At 39.9% G+C, this 23,240-nt stretch overlaps 1 protein-coding gene across 1 annotated transcript in view; it reads left to right on the top strand.

Moving 5' to 3' along the window:
- The window catches only part of CCDC192 (coiled-coil domain containing 192), a 254,994-nt gene that overhangs the window by 156,282 nt on the left and 75,472 nt on the right, over positions 1 to 23,240 (top strand). The window contains exon 6 of the mRNA XM_008014308.3: positions 15,706 to 15,838. Within this exon, the coding sequence (XP_008012499.2) occupies positions 15,706 to 15,838 (133 nt within the window). The remainder of the gene's footprint in view (positions 1 to 15,705; positions 15,839 to 23,240) is intronic.

The raw sequence follows: 23,240 nt of genomic DNA, 5'->3' as shown, positions 1-23,240 counted from the left end.
TTACCAGAACTCAATGTAATTTTTAATCTGAGGAACTGTGCCTTCCTTCATTTCCAGAAATTTGCCCACCATTTTTACTTCAAATATAGCTGCTCTCCCATTCTGTCTTCTTTTTCTCTGGAAAACACAATAGATTTTATCGAAGATTCCCTTCTCTACTCCATGTCTCTTAAATGTCCTTCCATATTTTTCATTTCTTCATTTCTGTGGATTCTCATGATTTTCCCCACATCATCTATCAATTGACTAAGTCTCTTGCTGGCTATACCTCTTCTATGGTTTTACACTTATGTATTTCCATTATTATAGTTTTTTACATTTTATTTGATTCTTTTGCATGACCAAGCCTTTTTGCCTTCTTTTTATCTCATGTGGTTCCTTACCTAGACAATACTATTTTTCAGCCTCCAGTCTTGTGCATACTGGAATGACTTCCTCCTTGTACCCCTTTCTTCCTAACCTGCCTAATTTATTAGTACTTCAAGACTCAGCTCAGGTAATATCTCCTCTAGTAAACCTTCCTTGAACCCCAGTCTCGCCTTGGTGCTCCCAGAACACCCTACATAAAGCCTGTCACAAAACATTATATTGAAAATTTATTACTATCTGTTTCCCCCATAAGACAAAAGCTCCAAAAGAAAGGGATTATGTTTATTTCCTTTGCTTTATTTACCCAGCATCTGGCATATAGTACATATCAATAAATGTTTGTTGAATGGAACTAAATTATTGAGAATTGCAGAAAAACGAGCTCTTTCTAATGAGCTGTATCTTCTCTTAAAATTTTCTCTGCTTTGGAAAATTTAACCCAGTAAGAAAAACATGCAAGTCTTAGGCTAAAAAGTGTTTTAGTAAGTTATGTACTTGGAAAATTGGGATCAGTCCAACAGAAATGTTCAATTCTTGCTAAATGCTCACTTGACATTCCCAGGTTAAATACCACTTCTAGTAGAACTTTCCTTATTTAATTTATAGGTTTTCTCCCATTTACTCTATCATAAAAGATAGCAATAAAAGTCCCATCAAGAAATAAAGAGAGCTATTGAGAAAAGTAATAGAGAAGTGACTAGATGCACTGTTTCTTTCCTTAAAAATATGTACAGTGTGATGCCAGTCTGGGACAGAAGGAATAAACAGAAACCATACAAATAATCAAAGTCTGTCTAGTAACTATACTTCCCATTAAGCCTTTTCAGATAACACGTCAAGATTCCTTCTTTTCGTACGTTAGAATAACAGAATACTTCAAGATCCCATAAGACTTTTTCCCCATAATGGACAAAAATTAGGTTAGCCAGCAAAAATCCCTGAGATATTTTATACCACAAAGATGACAAGTTTTCTCTCTCTTTTATAGGATGTGTATTTGTGTGCTAAGTAGACACAGGGATTAGAAAGGATTTAAAACATTTTAAGAAGTATGGGTTACTTTTTTTTTAAACATCTTGGGTATTTTTTTTTTTTTTTTGGAGAAAGAATTTTGCTGTTGTTGCCCAGCCTGGAATGCAATGGTGCCATCTCGACTCACTGCAACCTTCGCCTTTTGGGTTCAAGTCATTCTTCTGCCTCAGTCTCCCAAGTAGCTGGGATTACAGGCATGCACCACCATGCCCAGCTAATTTGTATTTTTAGTAGAGACGGGGTTTCTCCATGTTGGTCAGGCTGGTTTCAAACTCCCGACCTCAGGTGATCCACCTGCTTCGGCCTCGCAAAGTGCTAGGATTACAGGCGTGAGCCACCACGCCCAGTTCATCTTGGGTAGCTTTTGAAATAAAAATAAACTATAATTTTAAGCAAAAAAAAAAAAAAAAAAAAAAAAATTCCAGGCCAGGTACAGTGGCTCATGCTTGTAATCCCAGCAGTTTGGGAGGCCGAGCGAGGTGGGCAGATCATCCGAGGTCAGGAGTTCGAGACCAGCCTGGCCAACATAGGAAAGCCCCGTCCCCCATCTCTACTGAAAATACAAAAATTAGCCAGGCATGGTGACAGGTGCCTGTAATCCCAGCTACTTGGGAGGCTGAGGCATGAGAATTTCTTGAATCTGAGAGGTAGAGGTTGCGGTGAGCCAAGATTGTGACACTACACTCCAACCTGGCGACAAAGCAAGACTCCGTCTCAAAAAAAAAAAAAAAAAAAAAAAAAATTCTTATTCTTTTTATTCTCTCTGTTCCGCACCTCACTTTGAACATTTGAGGCTCAAAGCATTTGAGTTAATTCGTGAGTACGTAAACCCTGAGGTGGTTTTAAAAATCCCATTTGGCATTTGGCAAAAGTGAACATCCAGGCACTTGCCTCAGATTTCTCTGTTGTTGATGGAGTTAGGAAAAGGACTTAGATTTTTTTCCTGCTAGATTTCTTTGAAGCCTATGAAAGTCAGTAAAATAACTGAAAAATGCACTGAGTGTGAAAACAGGTATGGAAACATTTTTAGTTGTTTTGATCTGCAAGGAGTCTTAAGGGAGTTGTGAGTGGGAAATAAGAATCAGAAGGACTGGGGTTTTTTCTCCGAGTCAGAGACAGAGAGAGTGCTGGAGCATTGAATGACTTGGTGCAGTTTGATACTTTGCTTACTATTTCTTCATATCTACTCCAAGAAAGGAAGCTGCTATACTCCACAAATTCCTTAACTGCATTGCAATATTTATAATTTCAAAAACCTGCAATTCCTTTGCTTCAACAAATCTCTTTCTCTCTAAAGCTGAAACTGGCCTTCTACAGAAAAAAGGCAGCTATGTTACATGGACCAAGTTCTCATGGGAACCTCCCCATCTGCAACATTCTGGAGTTACTGCCATCCCTGCTTCCCCCAACACACTCATGCTGGCCTCAGTGACCTCATGTATACAAGCATACACATGTCCACAAGGACACTCACAGCTTTTGTGGCCAGCACCTGGCTGTTGCCTAAGATACTCTTCCAGTTGACAGTTGATCTTTACAGTCGTACATATCAGAACCAACCAGAAAGCCTAAAAGTCAAATTACAGTCTTATGCCCAAACTCCCCCAAACTCTGACTGAGTAGGACTGGAGAGAATCTGGAGCATGTGTATTTTTAAAAGAGTCTTCAGATAGATCTGATGTGCAAATCCCAAACTATAGAACAATAGGGGAAACCTTAACACAACTTTTTCAAAAGAGTAGAAGTTTGAAAGCAGCTCACCACTGAATTAGCTTGTCTGATGGTAATTTCTTTTCTAACAGCTCCTGAATATTTATCAAAGTTTTCCTATTTCTTATCCTAATGCATTGAGTGATGTCTGCTTGATGACTTTAGGCCTGGCTCTGTCATTGAGGTTTTGCATTTCCCAATAAAAGCATTATAAGTCATAGTGACAGTAGTATAGACTCTTCCTTTATTAAAAAATAAAAATAAAAAAAAGAGGAAGACTCTAAGTGAGACACAAAGACACAAAAGGAAAGCTTAACTTAGAAATCTGTGATAGAAATTGTCCTACCAGAATCATATAATAAGATCTGAGATGGCTTCAAAATGTTTTCCCACTTTGAAGCCTATGTGTCTTTGGCAACAAAAACAAAAAGTAAGTATTTTGGGGAAGAGAGAATGAAATTTATAATTAAAAGGTAAAAAGTTTCAGTTAATTTGGAAAAGGCAAGTATTGTAAGTATAGTGCTACCATGATCACTACTTCAAGAAATGTCTGCTGCACAGTAACCAAGAGCTGGAAACAACCCAAGTGTTTATCCGTGGATGAATGAGTAAATAATACATATACATACAATGGAATAGTATTCAGCTTTAAAGAGGAAGCAAATTCTGATACATGGTACAACATACATAAAGTGCTAGATGTGTAATGGAATTAGAGAAGACGCCTTGCTGGAAAGTAAATTATGAATGAGGACGTCATGCTAAGTTAAATAAGTCAATCTCAAAATAAATACTGTGTGATTCCACTTATATGAGGTACCTAGAAGAGTCAAATACATAGAACTAGAAACTAGAATTTTAGTTGCCAGAAGCTGGAAGGAGGAAGAAATGGGGAGTTGTTCTCTAATGGGTATTGGACAGCTTTGCAAGATGAAAACTTTCTGGAAATTGGTTGCACAACAATGTGCCTATATGTAATACTACCGAATTGTACACTTAGAAATGGTTAAGATGGTAAATTTTATGTTATGCACTTTTAAATCACAATTTTAAAAAAAAAGTCTTCCAGTTGAAAGTCAAATTCCTTTGTGACTCAGAATAACTGACATTGTCAGTTTAGATAAGACACTATAAAACTGAAATTAGAGCAAGTAGAGGTCACTTTCAACTTTGACGCATAATATATGAGCAAAATTAAGGAGCATATTATTCATCTGTTTGTTCTTTTAAACAGTCAAAAAATATGTATTTGTTGTGTATCTCCTGAGCTTTAGTTTTACAGAAGCTTGGCTGGCCTTGGGTCAGCCTCACTCTTACCTAGAGGAAACCAGAGTCAATCCAGGGTGTACCAAGGATGTATTTCTGGGCACCAAACATCTTCATATCTGAGTGGTCTTGTTTCAGGCCATTGTCACTCCCACTATTACAAAGGATGATCAGAAAGTTCAAGTTCAAAACATAACTGATTAAATTTGACTCCCTTGAGATTTCTGGGTCAGGACCATAGCAGGAAACTCACCATTTATCTACACTGGGAAATCCTCAAACTCCTCTGTATTAACAACTCATATGATTATTCCTAAATTTTACATTCTCAGACTCTGGGAAGTTGTGACACCACAAGTCACTAGTGAGAGATGAGGCAAGTGGTTTTAAGCCAAATCCACAAGTTCCCTCCCTACCTGTTATCACTGCATATCTCCCAGAGATGAGCATGTGTTTATGGAAACAGGCTTAGAGGGCTACCAGATAGGATACTGAGATCTACTTAAAGATCCTTGCTTGGGAGTTCAGCTTCATGTGCTGTCTTTTCAGTGCTAGATTTGTAATGGAATTAGTTAAGACACCTTGTTGGTGAGTAAATTAACAAGATAGTCCTTGAATCCAAAAAAACCAAAGAATAATCTGTATGTGATTATTTGTTTTAGAGCAAGGGCATTTGTTTAGGCTTGTTAAAATATGCAATATGAAACTTACTAATATCTCCATAGTAAAAGTTCACATCACCACCACGCCTTTTCCTCTCTCTCTATTTACATGCTATTTACAAGTATCAAGTGCTTCTTTTATTGGCTCATGTCTTAGCAACCTCACCTTGCATACATATAACCCAATTCACTTGCAACATCACACTCTGAAATTAAACTTATGTTCTAAGGACTATTAAAAATAACTACATATAAATCTAAATATTCTTGTCTCTCCACCTATGAAACATGGCTTCATAACATGAACAAAAAGCTTCTCTGAATAGGGGAGAAGGATAAAACAAAAAAAGTAACTAAAATCACAGCTGAAATGTTGAGTATGAGAAATGAAACTTGATTTAGAGTGCAAATACTGCATGAAATTCAGACCATTTCCCCAGGTGCTCAACTACTTCCATAGAGCAGGACTGACAGCTTTAAGTAAAGAAGTTTTCAGCTGTAGCCTACTACTGCTATTTTTCCCATCATTTTTAAAGGTTTAGGGTGTAGGTTGCCCTAGTGGTCAAGGACGGGAGCTGCAGGAAAGCTGAAGGGAGAGGTTAAGCTAATGATTGTCAGACCATTAGACTCTAAGGTTTTAACTCAGAAAAACAAGGAGTGATTTTGTTCCAATATTGGAAACATGGAGACATGGTTTTCTTGTCATCAAATGGGCACAGACTACAGTGTCATTCATACTAGATCAAATATCTTCAGTACACATTTATAAAATGGTATGAATATGGATGGAATTGGGAAGGACTATAAAATATGTTGGCAAAGAGACCCCCAAAGTGACCTTGTCTTGTAGCTATCGGGCAAATGAACTTGCAGGTAGTTCAGCTTTGATTGCTGGGTTATATCTATCGTTGTCAAGATCACATGTTTGTAATTTATTTGCAGATCAACTCCTTTATTTGCTTTGTGCCTATAGTACCCTGAGGAACTTGGTTTCTCTAAATAAAGAACAGGATAGAATTGTAGTGGCACTTGCTGTCCCCTCTGAGCCTTTTTTTTATACTATGGTGCTCCCTGTGTTAGAGTAGGTAAGTGAGAAGAGGAAAATCAAGAACAGAGAACTTTCAGGGTAGGAATAACAACTAAACTGTTGAACACTATCTGCAGTTCTAGATAAAAGTCGTTGTTCTCAGCATGTGCAGAACATATAGCATCGGTTCTATAGCTCAGCAATACTACGTGGTTATGAGTACCCCAAGAAAAAAAACCCTCTGCCTCATCAACTTATTCTAACTTCTTATATTGCCCAGTCAGTTTGATATTCTAGTGAACATTACCTTTCAAGTAACAGAGTCAAGAAGGAAAACCACATCTTGAGCCAGAAGCCAAGTTTGATGCTTTAATTTTTAGTAATTTCTCCATATGCGTTTAAATGTCCTTAGTTAAATTAACTATCACATATTGCTTCTAAGGAAGTCAATGGAAAATTTTACGTTTTCTTAGGAAAAAACTTAGCTTGAGATTCTTGCCTCTACAAAACCATTTTTTTTTCTGTTTCCAGACACATACTAGATGAAAGCAATGGAAAAAATTAAAGAACTGACTCATTTAATTACAGCTATATAATATTCAAATTACAGATAATACTGTGAAGTCATGTGCTTACATGATTCATTGCCAATAATCAATTACTTTCTCAGAAGTTTTACTTATAAAGAATAAATATTCTAAAGTATTAATATCAGTAACACTATTAACTAATACCATGCAACTCAGCAATTTTCAAAACAGTCACCCACATACTCCTTTGCTTTTAACATGGAAAACATGTTTATATGAGATCATGTCCATTTCACATTAAACCTAGACATTTCTTCTATAAATGTCTAAATTAACTCTGCCACAAGAAAGCTGCAGTTTTTTAAAAAAATATTGTATTTTATGAGAAAATAAAACATGTCAGAGAAAACCTCCCATTTGGCCATTTTCTCTAATTTCTCCTGTACAGTGTGTGAGCTATTTCATGCAGTTATAAGCATCATTCCTCCTCTTATGATAATTTTCCTTTTCTCTACTTTGGTTTCTTTATCATTATAAGTTGTTTTAAGGCCAGTTCTTGTACGTCACTGAACCTGTATCCCATGTAATTTCACTGCTTTCAGGGCAGAGCGGGGTTTGTAAAGAAGAAGAATATTCATTGGGAAAATTAATTTAATTAGGTTTTCCTTACTACACCAAAACCCTAAAGGTGAATTAAGTACCTTGGTGCTTCAGTACCTCAATTTTCCAGTCCTTGAACACATGCCTGTGCTTTCTGATCCCAGATAAGTCACAGATGACCAATAGCTGTTAATTTTCTTTTGGAAGAGAGCTTCAGTCAAGTTCAAAGAGAGTGCCGGACACAGAAAAAGCAAAGTATCTGACCGATTATAAAGTTATTACTCTTCATTATTTTTGTAATCATGTTAGAAGAGCTTAACAGCACTTTCACTAAGGAGGTATGGGAACTCTTTTTCACCATTTATAAATTCCATCCTCTCTGGTTTCTGTGCTCTTCTACTCACGGCACTTCTTACAGATGTTTGCCAATGATATTATACCAACAACTGTAGAGGTAGGGCTGAGAAACTGAAATTGCTTCATATATAGCTTTGGCCCTTTGGGCGCTTTCTGCCCCCAGGGGGAATTGGACTAGAAAACAACTTCTTGCCAGGCACTGCTAGGTGTGACTGTGCACTTCTCTCTCTGTTCTCAGGGTGTGATTGAGATCGTAAGACCAAATCTGGTAAAGCCAGATCTCCTCCTTGGTCTACGTTTTCTCTTCGCATGACCTGCTTGAGCTCTCAGATTTGTTCTTTGCTATGCTCAGCCAGTAATATGAAAACTTATTTATTGTACGATAGGTTCTTTCTTTCTCAAAAATCTTGATTATCAACTTCATTGATGTTTACTGGGTAAAAAGATGCGGCAGTATTACCCAAAGAAAAGAATCTGCAAGTAGAACCTCCTTAATCTCAGAAATGGGTTGGAATATGGCATATAGCATAATGCTCTGTGAAAACAGGTTTGCTAGTAGACATTGAACCAGCTTTTTTTGTTCTTTCTTTCTTTCTTTTTTTTTTTTTTCCAAGTTAGCAAGATCTTAGCTGCCTAGACCATTCTATCAACTTCCTGGACCTTTCTGCCTGTCTATGTATACTACATAAAGGGACCTGAGTCCAGTCTTCCCCGGCTCTCTATAAAGGCGGCTTTAAGTGAAGGCTGCCTGCCAAAAAGTCTTGCTGCTTCTGATACCGGAACCTTACACTTAAAAAATCTTAGGTCCCACTCCAGATTCCCATGACATAGTCATCCCATTGCTCTTCAGTTCTTATGGCCAAGGAGCAGCATAATGTGGGGTCAGGAAAGGGGGCAATAAGACAAGGAATCAGAAAATCTGGCTCTGAGTTTTACTTCTTGGAACTTTATATTAATGAATTTGGCAAGTTATTTCATTTTTCTCTGTTTCTACTTCTCCATTTCAAAACACTGGACAGTTTGTCCCGTAAGAGGGCATCCAATTCTGTGTCATCCAAGATTTGATGATTCCATCTGACTCTAATTCATACTGAGTGGTCAAGTCCATGTCTATAAGACTTCATGGTCAGAGGTTAGACACTGCTTTCACTTGCTTTAAAATAAATTTATAGAATCTGAAATGTCTTGGCCATGTGTGATGTTTAACGCCTGTAATCCCTGCACTTGGGGAGGCCAAGGCAGGCAGATCACTTGAGGTCAGAAGTTCGAAACCAGTCTAGTCAACATGATGAAACCCTATCTTTATCGAAAAATACAAAAATTAGCTGGGAGTGGCAGTGGGTGTGTAGTCACAGAGAGAGATTCTGTCAAAAAAAAAAAAAGAATCTGAAATGCCCTCTTATCAAAACTCCCCACAATGTAGGACACTGGGTAAGACACTGACTGAGGCATGCACAGCATTATGATAGAAAGCAAAGTCTGGAGATAGAGTGCAGAGATTTAAATTGTAACTCACCATTTCACTTTGGGCAAGATACTTAAATCTTTCTGTGTCTCAGTATTTGCAACTAAAAATAGGATTTATAATACTTCTCCCTCATTGGCTTGCTACAAAAATGAAATGAGGCGTGGCGGCTTATGCCTGTAATCACAGCACTTTGGGAGGCTGAGGCAGGTGGATCATCTGAGGTCAGGAGTTCGAGACCAGCCTGGCCAACATGATGAAACTCCATCTCTACTAAAAATACAAAAAATTAGCTGGACGTGGTGGCAGGCGCCTGTAGTCCCAGCTACTTGGGAGGTTGAGGCAGGAGAATCACTTGAACCCGGGAGGTGGAGGTTGCAGTGAGCTGAGATCACACCACTGCACTCCACCCTGGGCAATAAGAGCAAAACTCCATCTCAAAAAAATAAAATAAAATAAAATAAGCTAGTACATATAAAGTTCTCAGAATGATGCTTGGCATATTGTAGGTGACCAATAACTGTTAACATCTCTCTGGAACACTCCCAGCAATGGCCTGTCTACCACATGCAGGGGAGGGAAGCGCACTGTATTTTAGGGCAAAACATTCCAATTTTTGGACAACTCTACTATTAGAAAGTTCTATCTTATCACTGGAATTCACCCTAAGTGTAAGGTTATCCTTTTATCTTGTATTAATTCATAGTTTCTCTTAAATAAACACTTATACAGGCATCCTGGAAAGTGGAACATCTATTGTCAAATGCCACTTCTGTATCTAATAACTATTTATCCTACAGAGGGAACGAACTGAGATTTGGCTCCAACTATAAGCAAATTCTTCCTCTATAGTGAGTCAGGTTGTTGGTTGAATTACTGGGATTTTGTTTTCTTTTTATTATAAATCCCAAACCTTGGGTTTCAGGAGTAACTAAAATATATTTCTATAGCATTTTGCAACATGAAATAAAATGAGTCGGGACTCAGATGGGAGGGCTACTGCAAAGAACTGAAAGGTGTTAGCTTTGATTTCCAAGATCTGACTCTCTTGACCATCAAGCATCTACCAGTGGGATCGGGCTCTGGGTCAAGGTTAGGGTGAGTCCTAAGGGTCTGTGTATCAACTAGCTCCCCAAAACTTTATCAAATTAAATAAGAAAAAGCTGTGTCTTATATTTGTGATGTTTTTCATTTGAGGCATTTGTAAGAAAGGTTCATCTGATCCATTCTTTGTCACTTCAGATGACTCAACAGAATGGTCACAATAACAAGAATCAATTCAGGATACTCCAAGGAAAGATACTAAAGGGAAAGAACAATACCTGTCTCAGAGTGCCCTTAGCTGGGCTCATCAAATCTTCCCTTTATTTCCTAGGTTCTCTAGGGATATCTTGGCAACTCACGCAATAAATGCCATCACACTTCACCAGCACACTTCAATGCTAAATTTTTATAACCAAGCTGTCACATTGCCTTTCTAGGTTACCTTTAAGTAATTTAAAAATAATAATAATAATATGGTGCTATTGATTAGTGCAGACTCATGTTGTCATTGGAAAAAAAATCAATGTCTGGAATAAAAAGACCTTGGTTCAAGTCCATTTAGCTGTCTACTCACTGTACAACAAGGATTAGGTCCAGCTGAACTCTCTTGCAGCTCAACTTCCTTGTCTACATAGAGAGATACTAACACAGATGACAGGTTTCATCAATGGGCAGTGGCTGCTGAAAGTGTGACTAAATGATTGTGAATCCAGGGGTGCAACACAGGGTTAAAGAATCCCCAAATCAAAGGCCTGCCATGAACTGAAAAAGAACATACATGACACACATTTGACATCCCTAGACTTTAAAATATTCTCCTGAGGGTATTAAAAATACAAAACATGTAAAATTGACTTTCAAAGACAAGTTGTATCCAAATTCTATCACTATTTATAACTTTCATTACTATTATTGATTGGCTATTAGAAGAGAAATGCAAGGAAGGACCCTTGTATACCTTCTGTATTCAAACCAAATTCTCTTTTACATCTTCAGTAGTGAGCATTTTCTTAGTGGGCCACTGAAGACAAAATCCCTTTGTTATACAGGCTCTTAAGTGAAGGAGGCTGGGATGGACAGAGTAAACTTCAGATAAAGTGGGAGGAAGCTCTGCCCTGGCAGGCCCAAGAGAGAGCTGCTGTGAGGAGCAAGAGGCAGTGCCTTGGAGTGCTCCTCACATCATTACACGCAGGCAGTCACCGACTTTGCCTAGGCACCGGGCCAGCTCTGGCAGGAGATTGAATCAAGGCTATTTGCATGTCTGTTTTCAGGACATTAAGTTTTGTCTACCCATCCAAAGTGAGGAGGAGATCAATGCAATCATGCGGAAAACTTAATTTCTAAAAAAAGAAGAAGAAATGAAATGTCTTGCTTTCAATTAAGTACAAATTTTATTTTCTGTAAAGTATGACAACTTCCATTTTATTTTCTGTAACATTTCAATTATTCACTAAAACACTAAAGTATTCTTAGAGAAGGTGCTTAGAAAAGATACCTTCTCTATCCTTAGTATCTTCTAAAGTATCCTTAGAGAAGGTGCTTAGTGTTTTATGAAGAGTTCAAACTTTCTCTTATGTGTTTTAAGAGTAATGACAAAACCAGAAAGACATAACTACTACATGGCATAGAGCCGGGTGCTGTCATTTCTATGTTATGTCCTTGGATCCCCACAGTAGTCCTATGACATGAATCTAAGGCTTAGAAATGTCATGGGCCAGACGATTGGGTAACTGCCACAGTTTAAAGTATGTGGAAATACCCAGAAATTTTAAACAGTGCTGGCAACTTTGTGTTGACCGTCTTCTATGAATAGTTCCCTGGTTATTTCTAATTCTCATTAACTTGGAATAATGCAAGCCATTCAGCAATACGATACGAATAGATATTTCCTTTTCAAAACATTGCACAAATACATGATTTCCTCCCTCTTTCCACCCAGTAGGAGAAGTAGGAAAAGAGCACAGTAATAGGAATTTACCTCCAAGCTATAAAGCCTTCCTATCCTTTCAGTAATCACCAAAGAGAGTTCCTAGTTACTAAGGAGACCATAACAGACTGCATTAGATTCAAGTATGACATTTGGGTTGCCTGGCTAGTGAACGCCAAACAGCAAGGAAAATATTATTGTTGCTGAAATCATTTGATGTCTATGACTAATAAAAAACATGTTGGCAAATTGAATTGTTTGAAATGCCCAAAGGGCTTGGTTAAAGCTATGAATTAATAGCAGAGAGCAATTCTTTCTGAAGAAAAGAAAAAAAAAAAAAAGATGAAGATGTTGAACTATTTTTAAGTGTATCTGAGTAATCAAAAAGTCTCAACAGAAATGTTAGACAGCCAATCTAAGTCTTTTATCCAATTTTTAATTTAAATTTAATTTTCCCCTCCCTTATAGCTAAATATTAAAGTGACATTTTGATTCACATCATCCTTGAATTCTAAGGGACCCACAGGCTTTCTTGGCCTTCTTATCCAACTTCTCACAAATACCAGAATTATCTTTAAAGTGTACCAACTACACCAACCCTGAAGGCTTTGAGGGCTGAGATGTTCATTTACTCATGTGCTGTGCCCCTCAGGGAGCTGGAGAAAGCCAGTAGTGGAAAGAGTTGAGGGAAGCCCAACTTCCAGTGACCTCTCAACCCAGGTCCCACAGGTCACCAAGGGCCTGTCTGAAGATGTCCATCCAGTCCCTGCTTGATCTTTCCCAGAGCAGGAGGTCTTTGCCAGGATGCATCCTATCCTGTTCTGGATGCTCTGATTGTCGGAGGGTTCTTTCTCATGTTGTGCCAACGTCTGCCTCCTCATGGTTTCTACCCATTGTTCTTCGTGTTATCTTGAAAACAACATTGTTTGACTCAGCTTCCTCTCCTCTTGAATGGTCCCTTAGGTAACTAAAGTCAACTGCCATGACTGCCCTGTATACTGTAATGTCTTCTCCAAACTAAATAGTCTCAATTTCCTTCTCAGATTATAAGGTAAATATACAAATATTATAATAGAAGAGACAGAACAATGCAATCACTGTAAAAGACAGACAGGAACGTGTTTTCTGGTAATTGAATATTTTTTTAAAAAGAGTTAAAATGTGTACCTAGAAAGGTGAAATTCTTAACTGATATTGAGAAACCCTGTCTCTGTTCACTGAGTTCCTGAATTCTATTCATCAAATTATTCCATCAAAATGAAAATGTAGCTTAGTAAGCCTTTTTCTTAGTGACAGACACCATGGCAGCTCCTAGTGACTATTCATTAATTCTCACCTCACTGCATTTATTTTTTCTTGTGTTTATTTACTGTCAATGCATACTTTGAGAAAAGTTTCTGGAAAAATACATATCTGCATGTGAAGAGTCGTGACATGATTTGAGAATTTGAATACCATTTATTAAGAATTAAGGGAGAGGCAATGTAAGGAAGATAAATCTTAGTTCTTTCTCCCCCAATATCCTATAATGAAAAATTGCAAACATACAAAAAAGTTGAAATAATTATATAGTAAACACCCATATAAGTCAAAAACTAGACTCTACATTGAATATTTTACTATCTTCTTCATCTTATCAGGTATCTATTGTTTCTATATCCAACTGTCTTATTTATGCATTTCAGTGCAACTTGCTTTCATTAGCACACCTAGTCCTTAACATTTCAGCACACATACCATTGTCAGTTCTTTTTGGACACTTTCTAGCACTCCCTTCACAACCTCTCTTGCCTTATTTTCCCTCATTCTCTCCACTTTCTCAATTTTCATTTCTGTACCCTTCCTCCTACTCTATGTCTCCAAAGTTCTAAATTGTAAAAAGAAAGTGTAGAAATTTGAGCGTGGAAGAGTATTGAAGAGGAAAATGTCAATGGTGACTATCCAGGACCTCACAAGGTGCTATCACTACAGGCCTGGGATAGATGAGATCCTCATGAACAAGCTGACCCAAACCAGCTCACAAGAGACAGAGGTATATATTAAAATGCCAACTTAATAATTGAAAAACACAGCTGTCCAGCTGCCAAATACCCAGACATATTTCTTGGTCAGCTCGGTCTCTCCTGAACTAATGTACACGACAGGCCAAATTATGAAGCCTTTTAGTGAATAGAGGCTCAGAAGAAGGGAATTCATTAGAAGGTCTTCATGACTTGGAGGCAGAGACTTCATCAGTCTTCGTGTTTCAACATCTGGCCAGCATCGTGCCTGACACCCAGAGGATGCATCCTAATAATTAGTACTACCTCTTTACAAGTACTGCCATGAAAACCAGGCCTTTGCGTTGTGGCTCAGGGTACCTCTCACATGGATTGTGCTGGCTGAACCTTGCCTAATTCTACCCTCTAACTCCCCTTAAAGAAGTTCCACGCCTACCATTCTCCTTCGAGTAACACATTTCCTTTAGCCCTGTTTATGCCATTAACTAAGCTTTAGTGAAGTCCTGATCTTCCTGTTTGGGGTCTAGAAGATAACCTGATCTGAGTGACCTCCCAAAGGTTTAGATCTCATAAATCATCCAGATGATGTATGTAGTCGTACTGGCAACAAAGCAAAAAGTGAAATGAGGGGTCTTTGAAATGAAAAGTCCGTTTCTATTTAAGACCGTTTTTGATAAATTGATTTTACTGGTGTTACTCTCAAAGAGTAGAGTAATTTGCTGCTGCCTGAGTATACTGCCTTCAGAGGCCAGGGAAGAACATGATCTTCCCTAGTGAGCAAAAACCATCCCTTCCCTATCTCAAGATTTATGTCTGATAAGAAATGTTAGTAGATCGTTTTCTGAGCTTCCTAATTACCAGCACACAAAGACTTGGCAAGGTGAGCTCTTCAATGGAAAGGTAGCTATACAAAAGCAACACGAAAGTACAAATGCAACACCTTTCACAACAGACAGCTTCTCCAAAGTAGCAGATAAATCCAATTTTAAAGAATCAAATCTACTTTGAAACCCTAAAAGGAACTTTTGAGTCATGAAGTCTCAAGGTGAATCCTTCAGTTATGTAACAAGTTCCTGATGCAGCTCTCCCAAAGATTTAGGTCTCATAAATCAAATTATTTTACAGCAAGGCATTCCTGTTCACTACTGCTTAAAAACCATTCTTATGCTTGACCCTTTCTTACCCTTGACACCTTCCCCATATGGATCCCATACTAAATATCAGAAAACACCAGCATTTGGTGGTCACATCACACATTTTAGAGTGTATCTGAAAGCAAACCATTATAGTGTTGAAGGGGAAATGGCTTAGAATCAAGGCTCTATTTCACATGAGTCTACTTACAGATGGGGGAAAAAAATCTGATACTAGTAGGCATTAGTACCTCGGTGGCAAATGCCAACTGGCAACTAGAGTTCTTCTAATTGCCTCTATTATAAGCAACAGGGTTCTGACCCAGATAAAAACTCTTCAAAAGTGTAAAAGATACTATGAGGTAGAGAGTGGGCTTTTTTTGTTGAGGGTTCAAACGCTCTGACAGGAGCACATACACTGTTTCACAAACCTCGAACAGGACTCAATCTAGATAAACAGGGAGTGTTTCATCTAAGCAGGCTTCAAAGGCAGTGTTTGTTCAGACATCATTCCTTTTATTTCTTTGATGCATCTGTCCCCAGGGATGGAAACTCTTATTTTTTTATTTTTTATTTGTTTAAGAAACTAAAGCATGAAAAGAAAGTGAAAAAGCTACAGACTGATTTGGCAACAGCTAAGCAAGAGGCTGCCATCACAGTTCTGGAACTCAATGAGAAGATAAAGACTCTATGTGAAGGAAAGCCAGCCCCTAGAGGTCAGTATTACCACGTGACAGATCCACACTGGCCCATCAGCTGGGTGATGTATGTAGTTGTATTGGCAACAAAGCAAAAAAAAAACGAGGCCACAGGCCTGGCCTGACCTCTGTGTGGCACCAATAGATACAGCACATGAACTACTAACTCCAGGCTGGATTCACTTTCACCTTGAGAGGGGCAGAGAATGAATAAGCGGTTTGCTCGTTAAGGGAAAGTCTTTGAGGCTGAAGAGCTAGGCTGAAATAGATCTGAGAAGTGTTGCTGGACAAGCTGGGTGGTAGTAGGGGGAGGGCAGGGCATAAGAAGGAAGACAGGCGCCTGCAGGGACTGGGCTCTGGAGTGAGACAGAGCTGTCTGAAAACACAGGCTGACAGACTAGGGCACGGGGAAGAGAAGATAATCTTTTTTTTTTTTTCCAATAGGCAAATGAACCAGAAACAAGCAGCGAAGGCTGGCTGGAGATGAAATCTGGGTAGTTTAGAAAATTGTTAATAGCCACATTGGTTCTGATTTTTTAATAAAAGACTTCTCCAGCTAACAAACTATAAACACACCGTTAGGCAACAAACAAGCAAACAACAAACAAGAAAACCCCAAATCTCAGACTGTTATTTTAGTGAGAACACTAGTTAACATTTAATATAGTACCATGGGCCAGGTATTTTGCTAAGCATTCCATGTCTATTTAATTCTAAGAATAACCTCTAAGGTAAGTACATTTACGAATTCCCTAAGAATAAGCAGAGGCTTAGAGATGTTCATTACCCTGCCACTGCACAAGCAACACTTGGAGAGTTAGCCTCTAGAGCAGCAGCTGACTGTACCCTAGTGTGCCTTTCCCATCTTTGGGAGACTCAGGGTATTCCCTCTGTTATGTCACAGTAATATCAAACTTCATTCCTGCCTGGTGAATCTCTTGCAAAGCTGTGGTTCCCTGGGAAAAATGTCTTCCTTTGATGTGTGCCACTCTTGCAAAGCCAAGAACATGTCATCGTTCTTACTCTGGCTTCCTTTATTACTCATAAGCAATTGTGGAAAAAGAGGAGTAATGCACAACCAAATGGAGGAGGAGGAAGCAGGTGAAGTGTAGTTTCAGAAAGGGAGACACTCCCAGCACCCTGACTACATGGTAAAGCTTTTCATATGAATTTGATTTTCATTTTCAATTTTGAATAGTGCTTTCCCAGGATTCAAATGCACATAACACTGTGAACTTGAAACATAGTTTTTTCTTTCAATAAAACAACATAAAGGCAGTTTGTAAATTTGCTTTTACCACCATGAAGCCTAAAAGAATAAAATCCGTTAGAGAATATTATCCATTTAAAAGTCCTTATTCTGAGGCATTAGCCAGATTTTTCATTGGTTTCATTAGAAGAAACTGACAATGATTGTAGAGCACATTGGAGAAGGTTCCCCAGCTCGCTTAAGAGAAGTTTTCAACTTTCCAATTGCATTTTAAACCCCGTGCAAAGAAAAATAATCGCAAGGTCTCTAATTCTTCTTAGTTTCATTTTTTCAATATTACTTACTGTCTAATGACAATTTTGTCTCTCGGATATTTTGAGAGGGCAAAATTTAAATAATACTGAGGGACTAGGACTGTAATGGCTTGGGAGAGGGAAGAAAACATTAAATCCTACCCTTTTTTTTTTTTTGCCCATTATTCTGTTTGTGTGTGTGGTTTTTTTAACTACCTGTAGAGAAAAACATGGCTACTCATGAACAGATGTAAATTTAAGATTTAAATAAAGCCAGTCATTGTAAGATCCATTATGGATCAAAACAGTGATTCTCTTTTGGAGCTACATGTTGCTTCTCTTATTTGGTGGGGAAACTGACTCAGTTGACTGACGTGTAGCACCAAGATCCTAAATCAAATATTTGCACAATCTTGCTCTTCCGCAGGTCCCTTGCAGCCTCACCCAAATTCAATAGTCCATGAGATTGTCAAGGCCATTGTGGTCCCAGCACAATATTAACCAGCATTCTCAGAAACCCTGGTAAACTTGGCCTCTGAATTCACTTCAGAATAAAGTCTGAAAAGATCTCCAGTAACTTTAACACACAATGACCCCTATTTAATCACAGGACAATTAGGGCTGACCCACCCCCCCACACGCACGTTTCTGGACCTAGAACACCACCACTGCCCTGATTATCTTGTAAAATGTTTGTTTTGGGTTTTCAGACCTCTGTTTGCAAATGAGCTCCAGTCATAACAGCTTAAGGAGAAAGGGTGATTTACTGGTGCATGTAAACAAACCGAGAGAGCACTGCACTAGCCTTAGAGTCAGATGGATTCCAGTCTAAAGTACCATCAGGAAACTTCTGTGTCACTCACCTCTGCTTCTCTCTGCATTGAGACTTGATTCTCTCAAGCTAGATGTCAGAAGAGAATGGAAATATGGCCACAAGCAGCTATGGGCTGCCCTCCTTATCATATAATCTCCAGGGAAGAAAGAAAGCATTTTTCCACTAGCTCCAGTTGGAAAGTACAAGAAAGAAATCAATCCTAGCTTAGTTGGGTACCCATCTGTGGATATGAACCAATCTTTGTGGCCAGGGCTGAGGAAATAAGGTTGGACAAACCGTAGTCATGTCTCCACCACTGGGTGGCAGGGTAGAGGAAGTAAACATGGGGAAGGAGAATGCTCCAGCTGGCAGCTCCCACCAAAAGCACAGAGCTGGATTAAGAGAAATCCACTTTCTTAAAGGAATATCTCATTACTGGAAAAGAGTGATAGGCAAAATCAATATCTCCTAGCCAGGCGTGGTGGTGCATTCCTGTAATCCCAGCTACTTGGGAGGCTGAGGCATGAGACTTGCTTGAACTTGGGAGGCAGAGGTTGCAGTGAGCTGTGATCTTGCCACTGCACTTCAGCCTTGGTGAAAGAGCAAGACTCTGTCTCAAAAAATAAAATGAAAATAAATTTAAACAAACAAACAAAAAACATCTCCAATACACCTTCAACTAGTGGTGAAGTTAAAATATGGTGTAGGCCGGGCATGGTGGCTCGCACTTGTAATCCCAGCACTTTGGGAGGCCAAGGTGGATGGATCACCATAGGTCAGGAGTTCGAGACCAGCCTGGCTAACATGGGGAAACCCCATCTCTACTAAAAATACAAAAATTAGCTGGATATGGTGGTGGGTACCTGTAATCCCAGCTACTCCAGAGGCTGAGGCAGGAGAATCACTTGAACCTGGGAGGCAGAGGTTGCAGTGAGCTGAGATCCCACCACTGCAGTCCAGCCTGGGTGACAGAGTGAGACTGGGTCTCAAAAAGTAAAATAAAATATATATACATACATATAGTGTAATATTTAATGAGCCACCCATACCATGGGTATTTGTACTTTAAAAGTCGATGCTTCTTCAATGAACAAAAGACTGTCATGGTCTAAGAAATAAATCTCCAATGGTATAATTTCAGACCCCATAATAAATAGAGAGTGAACCACTTTGGAAAAGGAGTCCCCTTCTAGCCTTCAGTAAGTGATACATGGTCACCTACTCTGAAGGCTTGCTTTGTTTTAACAATTATATGGCGAGAAGGGAAAAAAAGTGTTGATTCTAAGTGACATTTGTTACCTAGATTAGCATTCCACTATTTCTCTGTTATAGTTACAAACTGATGCTTACAGTTCTAATAAGCAGATTAATGAAATGTTTCCAAATAAGTTAGAACTCCTTTTTACCTCTGTGTGATTTTTCCTTGTTTGGTTCATTTTCTAAGCAGTCTATAGGTCATTCAGGTCTGCCATTCAGGTCTTCTGATCAGAGGAATCAGAGGGATCTTCCAGAATATTAGGAATATTTTTAGGCATATTCATATTCAAATTAATGAAACAGTGTGCTATCAAATTTCTTTCTTTTTAAAAAACATAAACACAGTAAACTATTTCATTGGCAGTGTGCTTAAATTACCTCCAAAGAAATAAACGATTTAAGTCTCGATGGAAAGTTCAGCTGAAAAGAAAAGCACCTTTATTACAAAACTGGCACAGCGGGAAACTTACTTACAGCCTGAGTGTTGTTTGTTGATTTTACTTTGTTCAAATAATCACAACCCAAGGCGGATTCCTTCCATCATTTCCACACCTGAAATGCTTACAGCTCTATTCAGCAGAACTCACTAAAAACACCTATTGTATCCCTTCAAAGCTTGAGTTCACCTTTTGGTACACTTCAGTATGCAGGAACCTAAGGTTAAATTTTAAAACAATCCTTGTGGCCAGTCGTGGTGGCTCACACCTGTAATCCCAACACTTTGGGAGGCTGAGGCAGGCATATCATCTGAGGTCAGGAGTTCAAGACCAGCCTGGCCAACACGGTGAAACCCCATCTCTACTAAAAACACAAAAATTAGCCGGGTGTGATGGTGGGTGCCTGTAATCCCAGCTACTCGGGAGGCTGAGGCAGGAGAATTGCTTGAACCTGGGAGGTGGAGTTTGCAGTGAGCCGAGACCGCACTATTGCACTCCAGTCTGGATGACAGAGTGAAATTCCGTCTCTCTCTCTCTCTCTCTCTCTCTCTCTCTCTCTCTCTCACACACACACACACACACACAAAACAACAACAATCCTTGTTTCCTTTGGCTTAGAAGGACAGTTACTTTGCAAAAGACCTTATTGACTGTGTCCTGTTGTTGGTACATGAGTAGTTACTTGATCTGATGAAAATGCCTGCCTTTGACCAGAACATCAGGAACTTGGTTTATAGATTTCAAGCTAGCGTACTTAAGGGAATGCATCCTTCTGAATTTTTTTCTTTTAATTTCTTTTTCTTTTCTCTCTTAATACACACAGCTACCAAATAAGGTGTCTAGCCTACATATGCATGTCCCTATTATCCCAATGAAAGTCCTGGCAACTCAAAAGTTATCTCTTTGTTTTACTCCCATTAAGGAGGTACTCCCCAGGTAGTGCTGGTACATCCCAGGGTAGGCTTATCCAAGACTCAATGTCTGAATCAAGCCAGCTACACTTTTGAGGGGAAGCCTGTAATAGGATTGACATTTTAGTGATTTTTCAGTGACACACGACTTTTTAAACACTAGACAACTTATTCCATTTATTTTAAGTATCAGACTATTGCTGTCCTACATTCTTGAGAAAGTCTGGAAATATATTTCTTTGCCGACACCCCAGAGCCAATTTTCATCAATATTTTAAAGTGAATCTTTTATCATGATGCTCACCCCTAGGCACAGAGTTCAAACCTTCTCTATCTTGCAGTATTCTTTTTACCTCTCCACCTGCAAACTTCCTCAGGATCAAAGTTCCTGTGGCAACCAGGTGTTAGGAAAAGAGGGATTTGGAGGTGACAAAAATGTTCTGGAATGAGATATAGCAGTGATTGCATGGTATTTTTAATATAGTAAAGCCACTGACCTATACACTCTAAAATTGCTAACATGGTGAATTTTATGTTATGTGAACATTATCTCCATTAGAAAATAAAAAAGTAGTGATTAAAGCAATCCTAACACTGACTAAAAACCCTGTCAAGTGTAAGTGTGTTTTAAAGAAACTGCATTGGGCCTAAATAAAATCTTGAGTTGGCAGCATTCCAAGCGTTTCGAGAGAGGTCATGTTAATATTTACTGGAATAAGACTAGGCTTGAATAGTTGTCCACTTGTGTGTAGGTCTGTTGAACAATGCCACCTTTTCCTCTTCTAATTTCTCCCAGCCTAGCTCTTTCAAAGCTGTTATTTGCCATACTAGCAACCAATTATTTGACCATGAGTTCTACAGGTAACCTTCTTTCACCACTGAACACAGATATTTGTTTTCCCAGTCTATCTAGGGTTTTCTAAGAAAGTAACTAGTCTGGTCTTGGAATTTCACTGTTTCAGCTGCTGGGACTTCGTCAAAAACCACTGCTCACCATCATCAGACTTTACGGAGCTCAGGTTGATATGTAGTCAAAAGCACAGTGTTTCTGCACTTTCTGCTCCCTACTCTCTAGTATGTCCAAGGGTGCTATTGCCTTGATAGAAAATTAAGAAGTGACAATGTGCTAGCAGCCCTCACTCTCAGCGCCTCCTCAGCCTTGGCGTCCACTCTGGCAGCGCTTGAGGAGCCCTTCAGCCCACCACAGCACCGTGGGAGCCCCTCTTTGGGCTGGCTGAGGTCAGAGCCTCCTCTCTCTGCTTGCGGGGAGGTGTGGAGGGAAAGGCATGGGCGGGAACCGCGGCCGCGCGCGCGCGCTCACGGGCCAGTGCGAGTTCCAGCGGGCGCGGGGTCGGTGGGCGCATGCTCCGCGGGCCCGGCACTGGGAACGGCTGGCGGGCCGGCCCAGCAGGCCCAGGGCAGTGACGGGCTTAGCACCCAGGCCAGCAGCGGCAGAGGTTGCGCGGGGTCCCCCAGCAGTGCCGGCCTGCAGGGGCCGCACTCAAATTCTCTCCTGGCCTTAGCTGCCTGCCCACAGGGCAGGGAATCTGCAGCCCGCCATGTCTGAGCTCTTCCCCCTGCGGTGAGCTCCCCCGCGGGCCTGAGCCTCCCCGACGGGCGCCACCCCCTGCTCCGTGGCGCCGGGTCCCATCCACAGCCCACAGGCTGAGGAGTGCAGGCACCGCTCAGGACTGGCGGGCAGCTTCACCTGCAGCCAGGGTGCAGGATCCCCTGGGTGAAGCCAGCTGGGCTCCTGAACTGGATGGGGACTTGGAGAACTTTTATATCTAGCCGGAGGATTGTATGTGCACCAATCAGAACTCTCTGTCTACCACAGGGTTTGTGAATACACCAATTGGTACTCTGTATCTAGCTAACCTAGTGGAGACTTGGAGGACTAGCACTCTGTAACTCTGTGTCTGGCTCAAGGATTGTAAATACACCAATCAGAACTCTGTGTCTAGCTCAAGGTTTGTAAATACACAAATTGGTACTCTGTATCTAGCTAACTCTGTATCTAGCTAACTAGCGCTCTGTGACTCTGTGTCTAGCTCAAGGATTGTAAACGCACCAATCAGCTGTCAAAATGGGCCAATCAGCTCTCTGTAAAGTGGACCAATCAGCTCTCTATAAAATGGACTAGTCAGCAGGATGTGGGTGGGGCCAGATAAGGGAATAAAAGCAGGTTGCCTGAGCCAGCCAGGGGTAACCTGCTGGAGTCCCCTTTCGCAGTGTGGAAGCTTTGTTCCTTTCCTCTTTGCAATAAATCTTGCTGCTGCTCAGTTTTTGGGTCCACGCTGCTTTTATGAGCTGTAACATTCACCCCAAAGGTCTGCAGCTTCACTGCTAACAGCGAGACCATGAACCCACCAGGAGGAAGAAGCTCCAGACACATCTGAACGTCTGAAGGAACAAACTCCGGACATACCATCTTTAAGAACTATAACACTCACCATGAGGGTCCACAGCTTTATTCTTGAAGTCAGTGAGAAAAAGAA

This window comes from Chlorocebus sabaeus, chromosome 23 (genome assembly GCF_047675955.1).
Source record: "Chlorocebus sabaeus isolate Y175 chromosome 23, mChlSab1.0.hap1, whole genome shotgun sequence".
NCBI classification, from domain to species: Eukaryota; Metazoa; Chordata; class Mammalia; order Primates; family Cercopithecidae; genus Chlorocebus; species Chlorocebus sabaeus.
Note: the sequence above shows the minus strand (reverse complement) of the source record. Positions and strands in the feature narration are given on the sequence as shown.